We start from the raw sequence: 12414 nt of genomic DNA, 5'->3' as shown, positions 1-12414 counted from the left end.
TATGCATATAGTGTTGAAATGATAAAAAGTAATGCCTTGGAAAATACACAAAAGGGAATAGCTGAACATAAATGTTTCATTAAAAAAAAAAAAAAAAAAAAGATATAATTGAACCTTCCCAACTGACTGGATTATTTTTATGAAATTGAACAGATTAGTTCGTCAGTGGCTGTTGGAACCCCAGATTACCTGTCTCCAGAAATCTTGCGTGCAGTCGAAAATGATTCTCGGTCCTATGGCCCAGAATGTGATTGGTGGTCCCTTGGAGTCTGTGCTTATGAGATGTTTTATGGGCAGACACCCTTCTATGCTGAATCTGTTGTGGAAACTTATGGAAAAATTATAAACTTCAAAGTAAGTTTTAACATTATAGGAAAGTCAAACAAACTGAATATTATATAGCTATGTATTAATATGGTATCTTTTTTTCCATAAGAAAAGCATGCACTATCCTTAAAGCTGGAAAAGTATATGTCTTTAATAGGTTAAGTTGGTGATTCTAAGTTATAGAACGTGGTTGCGGCTGATCCTTTGGAGGTTTAATTTCAACTTAAAGAAACTGGTTATTTGTTCACTAATCTAAAATTTCTTTAACAGATATAAAAAAAAGACATTCCATGGGATTCATTAACATCTACACTAAGTGTACACTGTTCTGAGTGAACAGACAACACAAGCATAACTCCCACCTTCTTCCTCCTAATGTTAGTTTTCCTACTGATTTTCTTGCAGCTTTAAATATTGAGGGGAATTCATAAAGATTTCAACAAATGTAGACCACATGTGCACTTAGTGTAATCTTTCTGAGTGTATGAGTTAATGACTCTGGACCATTGTTGTATAAATCACAGTTTTTTTCCACGTTATTGTCCACTACATATGCAAGCATAATAGCTGCTTTTTCAGGAGAAATTATTTTGCAGTACATATTTTTTTAATAGACAAATAGGGTATAACTAACAGAGGACTGACTTTATAGTCCATAGTTTATGGCTCTTTTTGTTGTCTATACCTGACTCTGCTACCGAATGCTGTGCTGGATTTTCATGTTAGTAACTGTAGGCACAGTGCCCTAGGAATGATGACATTTTTAGGGCCTGCAAAGGAAAAAAAGAAAAAACAAAGGAAAGATGTTGTGAAAAAGAGATGTAATTCAGCTCAAACTTTAAAATTATATTTCAAAAACAGAATTAGAGATGTTCTAGGTATTTCCTTAGGAAGTTACTTTCTTCAGCTTCTCACTTAAGCAAAGTCTTTACTAATGTCCTCAGAGTCCATATTAAGAGTAACGGCACAGTCAGTGCATAAAAAGCCTCAGATAATTGGTGATCCTGGCACATAACTGAGTTCATATTGTTCTTAATTTGCTTAAGGTTAAAAATGGTCATTACCTGCAAGAGGCAATTATAACTAAATAGTCAATACAATATGTGCATTTGGAAAAATGTTAGCATGTTTATCTTTTATGTGGAATTTTATTAATTCCATTGCTTTTTGCCTTGTACAGTGAAGAAAGCATTACAAATTCATCAACACTGTAGCCTTCCAAGTCTAATTATAGATGTTTACTAAATCTCTTGCTTTCGTTTTATCTTCATCTTTTGACCGAAAATTGTCTGCAAGGAAATGGATGGCTTCACATAACATGCTGTGTGCTGTTTAGTACAGCTACGCTATGTTAAAAAGACTAAATTCAAAGTACAACTTTTGTATTGTAGTCTGGTATCAGTTTCTCTGGTGTTTCATCAGATAATCTCTTCCTTTCCTGTTTTTTTTTTGTCTGCATTGTTTGTAATTACAGTTGTTGCAAAGCCTTTTGCCATTTTTTTTCAAAATTCTCTCTTTTATTCTTGTTTTAGTCATCAACTAAATAACCCAGAAGTGATGTCTATCATATAATTTGGCAGTTATACTGAACTCAGTTTCATGTTCTTGAAGCACTTTATTTACTCTATCAATGTTGTTTGGAAGATCTTCCCAAATGACTATTAATGCCATTTTTAATATGTTGAACTTCTTTATGACAGCTTTTGCTTCTTGATCCATTGCTATTTTTACTGTTAAAAGTCCAAGATATTACCCAATGCTGCACAGATTTTATAGTAATTCCTCTTCGGTGATCTGACAGCATTGTAATAAAATGGCTGTCTTTTATGGGATAGCGTTTCCATCATACTTTGTTTAGATCTTCTTTTTGGTGAGACTGTAAACAATGTGTAAAGTGCCAAAAAAATTAATGGACATCCAAGCAGCTTTTCACAGATATGGTTCCTACTAATGTAAGGCTGCAAGCAGCAGATGCAATACATACTAACAACACAGTGATTCCCTGAATCTGGTGTGGAATCTAAAGTACATCCCATTTAGGTTGTTCGAGCTGTCACGTGACTGAGAGCTGCATTTTGATATATACACTTACATATACATGTTGTGTTGCTCAAGCAGAGATGTTACCAGCACAAAAGGGTATTTCGATATTTGTGTTTTTCACTGCAGACAAGTGCTCTTCCTATTCACCATCTTTTTGTGCATAAGGAATAATGAGTGACAAAGGGTCTTTCAACACATCTTGGGTTGCATCTGTGCTGTCACCACAGTATTTAGTTGTCTTGCATGAAAATATTTCTGCTGACTAGAGTTTTGTATTTTTTATACATTATTTGAGAGAAGGTTCAAACTTGGACAGAAAATCAATGCACTCAAAGTTTCTATTGTTGGGATTATTGTAGAATTCATTATCACCAAAAACAAGTCAGATATCTTTTTTGCCAGAAATTTAGCTAGTGCATTCATTTGCATGTGTGGCCTGTACCAGTCTGTCTGCCACAGGTGGTGAAGGGAGTGGCATATGTTTCAGCACTACCACAGGTATGTTATCTTTCTTATTTCACACGTTCCACCAGTGCTGCAGCATCACATCAAGAACTAGAGTTGGAGCTGTAATACTTATACCTATGAATCTCCTAACATGTCCCTGAAGATGGGTTATCACAGCAAGGTCAGTTAATGTGGCATAACCTGTCAGGCAGTCCTCACATTCCAGTGATTTCACATGAGAAGAACACATCGACTAACTCCCAGTGGCATCTCTCTACATGGCAACAGTCAAGAATTCAAGAATGTTCAGGTAATGAAGGTGATTGCGTGTCTGTGGCTGACAGACAATGCACAACATAGGGGGCACTGGCTGTGAAAAAAAGCCACAAAAACATGCTGCTTAGCTAATGATGCTGCTATTCCTACTGCCTCATACTACGAGTGAAGCTCCTGGCATTTCGGGCAAAGTGCTTCGTATTGGGAGTGTAGGGCCATTTTGTTGGCAGGTACATTTTCACTGATATTTTAAATTATAGAAAATTCCCCATCCAAGAGGCTGGCACTTCACAAGAGGCCCTTTGCACACACAGCATATGCATCCTGGCCAAAGGTAAAACACTCACACACACACACACACACACACACACACACACACACACACACACACACACACACACACACATAGTTTATAGGGACCGGTTTTGACAAGGAATGCTGCAAGACATAATTGCTGTAGGTAGCCATAATACAACTGTGCAACCAATGTGGTGAAAGGTAAGTGATGTGATACTGATACTGCATGCCAAGAGCAAAGTATGAGATATCTCCAATGCCTTGTCTGGCACAGTTGGTGGCTCAACCCCAAAAAGCAACTCGCAGAGGTGAGAGAGTTCCTGTTGTCCCTGTCTGAGAGGAAGAATGGACCCTCAAACTTAATGGTGGCTTGAATGTAGGAGCTGTGCTGATGATGACCCCACAGGAGTCTGTAGAATATGCATCATGTTAGTAATAGTCATTACATGTCCGTATTGTAGAGTGCATAGCGAGTGTGACAGGACTTATTCAGCATATCTGTTCTCCAGATACCTGTGAACTGTGTCTGCAACACACTGTACAGCAAGTTATATATGTGTCCATATGCTATTCACATATTGTGTCATTGCCAATTTACCTACCATGGGGTGGGGGTAGGCATTTGTTTCTATGCAACCACTGGCATCTTGTCCTTATACTTTCAAAGTTTCTACTAATGGATGCCTCAGCATATGCTTGATATCAGCAGGTCACCTGTGGTTGACAATGATGACAATGTGTACATGACACAATCTAATGACACAGTGACATTGTTGAAAACACTGACATGGAAGAGCTGAAATACATACCCCATTTGCAAGGCCCCTGTGAAGAGACAGATCAAATCTCTATCCTCACAAGTCTTTAGTGGACTCCTGGACTTCTTGTAACTCTGATCACGAACTTCACTGTAGGGGAGTTCCCAGTCTACAGGGCATGCATGTGCCCCCTGCCTCTGACATGCATATAGGCAGCACTTGGTGGCCATGACTCCTGGTGTGTCCCCAAACTTGAAGCAGCACTTCGCATTAATCATCACATGTGCAGGACAAAGATTTAGGCACCAAAAGTTGCTGCCTCCAACACTGTGGAAATGCTGAGTGCTCTACATGTCTTTTGTGATGCATCAGGACAAGAAGCAAGTCGTGCTGCTCAGGTCACTGATGACTAACATTGCATCTATAGATGCTTCCAAGAAACACTTGATAGCTGCCTCTGGTCCGTCTCTGAAGGTTATGTTGTCCATGGCTGTGCAGAGTTCAGATGTCGCATGACTGGTCAGAGTCCATGCATATCAAGATGACACATACAATTCCTGACACTGCATCACTGTTTGCTATGGCCACAGTGACCACCACTCTGGCCATGCAGAGTCTCAGGTTTGCGTACTCTAGTACATCTCAGTCTCCACAACTGTGACATTTCACTAACATTCATACTTTTATTCCCATAGTTTTACATCATCAGTATCCCCTGTAGGCAGGCAAAATGCCATACCTAGTCATGGCTATCATATGTCCAATACGGAACATCCCATCAGGGTGCACAAATATGATTCCATAGTCATGTGTCATTCCCACCGCACTCTACAGTAAACTCTGAGAGTGCAGCCCCCACAGTGCACACTGCCAATGTTTGTGATGCAACATCACCACCCTGATGGGGGTGATCATGATATGTGAACCATGACTCCCCATAACCTGCTACAAGATTATGATGGCTAGTACATCCACTTCTCATGACCCCTTGACTATATGACAGTGTTGCTGTCACCTTTCACTGTGTTCCCTCATCTGTGGAAATGATTATGACTGTGTCTTGACCAACCTCTAACCTGCATGAAGAAGGTGATGTTTTCTGCACAGAATGCTAGTCCATGCACTGTCTTGCGAAGCTTGGATTTCAGAATACATGCAGTCATTTCATTCTGTGTTGACTCTATCATGACACACAGTTTTGGACCAGATACCACTTCTTTGCCAGTGATGCAGTATATTGTGCCCATCTCTGCTTAGCATCTGGTACCACTGTCATGTTTTCATCCTCTGACTGTCTGCACTGCTGCTCCAGATAAGATGGCTTCCTGCAATGTTTCCCTGCTGTTATAGCTGCTTCTATACGGCTATATTATGCATCATGCTGAAAACAGCAAATATTAGGCTTAGAGGTGTTTGCATGAATATTACAGTGCCCCATCAGATAAATCAGGGCAGTGGAAGTGCCTCTTCAGTTTCCAAAAAATGTGTCCCACCAGGTTCCAGGCAAGCACAGTGTTATATGCTATATATATGTACTGGTTTGAGGGGTTAAGTATGAGCATCAATAGTCATGATTCAAGTGTATGTCTGTTACCTTCTGCACCACAAAACAGTGATGCCATCATACATGGCCTTCTACCTGCTACTTGCTTTCATGGTGCTTCATATGGTCTCTGTACCAACTTATATGAGCATCTACTAACTAGATGATCCTGTAGGAAGTCACACCATGTGAACTTTTGGTATAGACTGGATGTGTGCCATATTTGTAAATCATGAAGGAACCAGCACAAACAACATTCCAAGCAACTACTGAACAGAATAAAACATAGAACGTTGACAGTCCCAGTGTCTTGAGACGAAACTCACCAAAAAAACGGCAATTCAGCAGCTGAAAAGTGTGTACGAAAGCCAGTGGAACAAATGAAACAAATGCCTTCAAAAACCAGCGATATCCACAGCCAAACTCTCAGCAGTTAAATAAACTTTTTTTAAAAGCCAGTGGAACAGATAAAACAAATGAAACAAATGTCTTCAAAAACCAACGGTATCCTCAGCCAAACTGTAATTTTATTAAAAGAAACAGAATAATCCAAAAGGTTAAGCGCTTTCACTTGCTGAATGGCAAGCTTCTTCAGAACAAGTTTTATTCTGTTCAATATTTGTAAATCATGGGAACTGATTGGGTGGCACATGCAAACAGTGTATTTAATACCTAGAACATTGCATATCACTTGGCAGTTAAAGGAGTGGAAGCCCTTTATGTTAATGTATTTGACATTAAAGTGTTGATGGCAACTTGTGTGCAACCAGTAGCTCCCCAGACATCAGAAAAATGGGCTATACTGTAAAATGCCCACATAGTGGTAGTACTTTTCTGTAGTGCTTGGGAGACATATAAGCCCTTCCATGTGCTACAGCGTAATTTCAAGGAACTGGTGTAGGATACCAGAAACTAACACCTGAGATACCCCTACCATGTCCTCTGTAAGTCTAAGAAATGTCTCTGTATCTATAATGGTTACCTTCTTGTTCGCTTGAATGGGTAATCCTTGCATACCTCCTTGATCCTGTATGTGGGTAATATAGTTCAACAAGCCCCAGTATGGTGACTCTATCCATATAGGTGTGGCATGTGATCTGCTGGTCAGTTGGTTCTAGTAGGTTAGGCAGGAGGGTGGCTGAGATCACCATGTCATGGGCACTGGCTCTGAAAGTGACCACTATAGCTGTTACAAACAGTGTAGCACCCTGATAATTCCTAGTGCTCTGAGATGGTGAACACAGTGGCATGCTGTACCTAGTTTATATGTCTCTGTATTGCTGTTTTCATGTTTGATGTCATCGTTTGCATAACTGCCATGCCTTATAAGCATCAGGAACCTCATTTTCCCCCGACGCTCAAAAACCTTTTTTTTTCCCAGAATCCTCCTTTCATATCTCATATAGTATCAAATATCTCGGCATTAATTTTGAACACAACCAAGCCTCTGCTCTTCAAAACAATTTACTAAAATCCTGGGCTACTATTTGCCAAGACCTACAAAGATGGAAACTTCTTAATCTAGCTTTTCTTTCTAAAGTAGCCATTGTGAAGATGAATATTCTACCGAGACTTCTTTATCAATTTAATGCTACCAATATAATGATATCAAATAATCTCTTCCTTAAATTTAACAATAACATACATAAAATTTCTCTGGTTTCCCAAGAGAGTCAGGATCTCGTACTCTAAACTTACGCTCAACAAAGAGAAAGGAGGAGTGGGCCATTCAATTTTGCATTTGTATTACACGATTATCTGCTCAAACAGGTTATTGTCCATTTCATACATGGATCCTAATCCACTCAGCCATACTCCTGCCTGGTTGAAGATATGGCACCGTCATGTCACCTCCAACACAATCAACCCAAAGCTATCCCATTTCTTTCCCATACCTCTCTATGACTCCAAATTACTCCCCTTATTGAAGCATAAAATTAGGTTATTTCAAAATTGATCAAGGACATTAACCTTGAAAACATTCTCCCCCTTCTACAACCACTACACCTGAATCCAAATCTTAAAATTAACAACAATATGTTTGATCTCTCTAAGTTCTCCCTTATTAAGGACTTTACAGTTTGGGACCTCCTTAAACATAAGTCCCTATCGATCACAGAACTACGTGTATCCCTCAAGGCCAATAACAAATACACAGTTATCCTTCGTCAACTCATTGAAACCATTTCCTCTCAAGTTGTCTACACTACACCTGATTCTTTGGGAATCAATAAAATATCTGAAATTATCTCTACACTTTTAAATCCCAAAAACTGTCTCTTCCTCTTACAATATACTTAAACCATTATTAGATAATAATAATTGCCTTTTCTCCACCTTCTGGGACAATATAGGTTCTCCCATTACGGAAGATCAAAACTTTTAGCCATAAAACCACCCTTGAACTTGCTCCTTCAAAAATTATTATATACCCAATTGATGTTAAATAACAATGCGTATCATTCACCTGTAATACTCAACAAATTTAATCCTAACAACTCCGCTGCTTGTTCTTGTTGCCCTTGCTTGAGAGCAGATCTTCTTCATATTATGTGGCACTGTAATCATTCCTATAAACTATGGTGTTCTCTCAAAGTGCGACTAAAAAAGATGGGTTACTATAACTCCACTCTCTCTTGGCAAACAGCCATACTGAATATTCCCTTTCCAAAATGCCTAAACTTCACCTTCACATTCTCATCACCCTCTGCTCTTTAATCAAACTCTACATCACTAATAACTGGATAGATCGCACAAAATTGTCATGGCAGGGTTTCAAAGAGATGGCATTAAAATATATATCAGCTCAAAAATTCATTATCAATGGTCCTAGAAAGAAAGCCTACTCTGCCAACCTATGGCATCGCCTATTAGATGTAATTCTAGGTGCGTAATACCTTGTTCATTTCATATGTGACATTCCTTTGCAATTTCTTGTTCTATCTATCTTCCACTACAAATTTTACCCAACGGGTGTTTATATCTTTCTTCGCCTTACCTCTTTAATTCTTTCTTTTGATACTGCTCTTATACATTTAGGTAGCATGGGGTTTCTATTTTTGTTTTTGTAAATAATGTATCTTTTTTTAGTGGTCTTCAATGCCTCCAGTAGCTTTATATTTCTCCTAATGCCTCTTATTTTAGAATTGTATTCTAGTACTGTTTGTAATTCTTTATTCAGGTTCATCCACATGGTTTTCAACCTAGAATGTTTTGTATTTCTATTCTGTTTGCATTGAATTTATTTTGAAAACAATAAAAAATTATTTGAAAAAAAAAGGAACCTCATTTTCATGCCGTCATGACATCATTTGCGATCAGTGAGTGACATACTACTTTTTCCTATCATGGTTATGTTACTACTATGACTTCCTCCCAGCACTGATAGCCCTGCTGATTTGCTCGGTGCTATGTCCTGTCATGGGAACTGCTTGGGTGGTTAGTTCTGTTTTTGATTTTAGAACAGTACATTTACATTTACATGTAGTTTTACTTGTATATAACTGCACATAACATTTACTCAGTATGTAGGGTTTTACTTCCTTATTCAGATCACAGGCATCACACTTCTCAATATTCACACTCATGTCATGTTCCAGGTATTCCTTATTATTCTGTTTTTTTATGATTGTTATTAGTATATGTGGTAGATTGTTCTGCCTGACCCTCAACTGGTGTCTGCTGAAATATACAATTCAGTCAACAAGGTGAAATAATAAAATAAATAATTATGGCTATACTGCTTTGCGGTAATATTTACTGTATTTCTTATGTAAAGGCTAGCCACCCAGCTGTGTGAACATTTGCATTAGGTGGTGGTCACTGTTGATGTGACACCCCGACCCCATGAACAAAATGGAAAAAAAAGGGGGTTGATGACCAAAGCTGATCTGCAACTTCTGTTTAAAAGCAATATCCTTCACGGTACTGTAATCATGCTCAGGCACTGAAAAAATACCATTTAAACATATTTTTAATGAAATTGCACAAAATGTAGTAATTTGGTGAGGCCTACACTGCTACCACCTTTCAGGACAAAATACTACATGCACACACTTAATTCTAACCCTAAATCTAACTCTAACCCTAGCCCCGAAATTAACCATAATCCTATCACTAATCCTGGCACAATCTAAAACCTAACCTTCAGTTGCTAACTACAACCTAAATCATAAAGTTTGGGCTTAAACCACTGAGTTGTACAACATGTACCTATAGAAATGTGAAAAAAAGAAAGAAAAGAAAAAGAAATTTAAAAAAGCTGGTTATTGGGAAGATCCTGCTGAACTTCATCTGATTATGGATCCTAGTTGTTATAAGTACAACAGTTTTCCATCTTTAAGGGGTAAGACATCCTCCACACATAAGTTTATACTTCAAACTATAGGGTACTTCCTGAGTAACTATGTTGCTGTCTCAAATTCCTTAAAATAAGTAACTAAAAATAAAGGAAAACACAAAGAGAATGTACTCTGCTGTGGGCAAACTTTAATAAAAGCACAGGATAAAAACCACATTAAGTGCTTTCATCCATCACTTGGATTTCATTAGAATGTGATGTGACCACATAAAACCATGGAATAAAGACTCATACAAAAGCCATCAAAAAATCCCATTGGCTATCAAATAAATTAATTAGTTAATTAAGAAACAAGTAGGTGCATTAAAAAACAGATGAACAAGGCTCTGTAACCAATGTAGATATACTTTAGAAGGAGCTGTATTTGATATAGTGAACTACGGAAAAGTTTATTTGAAACAGCAATACTATTGTTACAGCACCAGGGTAGTTTATGTTGGTCAGTGCCAACTTTGCCCTGGATTTTATATAGACCAAATGGAAAGACTTTAAAAACTTGAACAATGCCTTTTTAAACACACATAAGACAATATGACACAGTCCTTTAAATTTTATGTACTGGATAGTATTGAAGACATAACCGGGGATGGGGGGGGTCCCTGGAAAAATGTGTCAGAATGAACATAGCTTAGACGGACACAGAATTTAGATTCCATGAACGGACATGGTGTCCATTCGATGTGTGTTGCACCTAAAATCCTCCTTATTTTTGTGACTTTAGCTACATTGTTTAGTTAAAATCTATACTGGTGCAGATCTGTATGATTATCAATACTGATTTTTATTACAGGTATTTGTCAGTTTTGTTTTCAGTTGACTTTTTGTAGGTTTTATCGTCCTGGTTCACCTCATAGGGACAGTATCACTTTAAAAGTCTTATTCACCTGCCTTTTAATACACCTACTTGTTTCTTAATTAACTAATTAATTTACTTGTATCCAATGGGATGTTTTGGAGGGCTTTTTTATAAGTATTTATTCTGTGGTTACATCACATTTTGATGAAGTCCAAGTGATGGACGAAATAACTTAATGTGGTTTTTATCCTGTGCTTTTATTAAAGTTTTTTTCTGTGGGAGAGTACATTCATTTTTTTGTTTTCCTTTATTTTTAGCTAGTGGTTTATTATGGTTTGGTTAACTAATACCTTAAAATCAGCAAACATGAACTATAAACTGTAGTCAAGCTGAGTTGAGACTTTAAAGTAGTCACATAGGGGAACAATTAGTTAAGTGCCAGTGGTATGGGAGAGCAGTACTGACATTTTTATGAAGTTGTGGGGATATTGTGGTTTCAAAAAATAAATGCCAATACTGCACTTTTGATCATGTCTGAAGTACACAGTGTGTGCTGATTTAATGTTACATTTGCTTGTTACAGTTTTAGAGCAGTAGCGCTTTGTTTATTTTATTTTATTCGGTTTTCAGCTTTGAGAAGACTTTCTTTTTTCTCCGTTTTGAGTTAAGGTGGAGCCATGGAGAACTGCACATGATGCCAGATGATCTAGCTACAGTTCTGCCTGTAAGGACAGGCACTAGTACAAAAAACAATTTCAGGCACTAATCCTACTGTGCTTGTTCTTGTACAACTGTATTTACCATCTAGACAAAGGACACCGGCCTCACTCGTTTCTACGCTTCTTTGTCCTGGTCTCCAAATATGGACTTTGTTTCCATGGCAGAACAGGTTCATCCATTATACCCCCCCCCCCAAAGAATTAGTGGACTTGAAAGCATTCCTCCGTGTAGTTTTTGCAATTTTACTGCAATTTAAAAAATAACAGTTACATCTTATTTTGATCATTCCAATTAGTTGGTGTCCCTAGTTTTAATTCTTCTTAATAACTAATTTTTTTATTTATTTTTTTGTCTTACCAATTACTCTGAAGTATTAATAAATGGCAAATTTGGTCAAGTGTTATGATGAATATAATTAAAGGGAAAACATACCTATTTTGCTTACACTGGCATCACCTCTCATTTTCAAAGATGACTCCCTTCTCTATCTCCTATATGTCTATATCCCACTTTCCACTTTTCACAAAGGTTTGCTTACTTCCTCAACAAAATTACAACTGTGTGTAACAGAAATTTACAGCTAAAGACTCAGCTGTAGTTACTCGGGTTTTTTCACTGCTGCACATACCAGCCTACTGCACCTTGCAGAGTTCCTCATGGAAACAAAATATCGGTGCGCACAAGTGTACACGCATGGAAATCTGAGAACGGACACTGCATTATTACCATGTGGGCCAGTCCTAAGTCCCATGTAAGTTAAAACATTATGGAAGGTATTTATTTATTTAAATTAGTTAAGCAGGATAGAGCACTGATAACAAATGATCATTTCCAGTCTCAGCCCAGG

The 12414-nt window shown here is 37.8% G+C and overlaps 1 protein-coding gene across 1 annotated transcript in view; it reads left to right on the top strand.

Annotated features, from left to right (window-relative positions):
* LOC122794347 (chitinase-like protein PB1E7.04c) overlaps positions 1–12414 on the top strand; it is a 1804082-nt gene that overhangs the window by 1308193 nt on the left and 483475 nt on the right. The window contains exon 8 of the mRNA XM_044062662.1: positions 154–354. Within this exon, the coding sequence (XP_043918597.1) occupies positions 154–354 (201 nt within the window). The remainder of the gene's footprint in view (positions 1–153; positions 355–12414) is intronic.

This window comes from Protopterus annectens, chromosome 1.part0 (assembly GCF_019279795.1).
Source record: "Protopterus annectens isolate FY-2018-M chromosome 1.part0, PAN1.0, whole genome shotgun sequence".
Taxonomy (NCBI): Eukaryota; Metazoa; Chordata; order Ceratodontiformes; family Protopteridae; genus Protopterus; species Protopterus annectens.
Note: the sequence above shows the minus strand (reverse complement) of the source record. Positions and strands in the feature narration are given on the sequence as shown.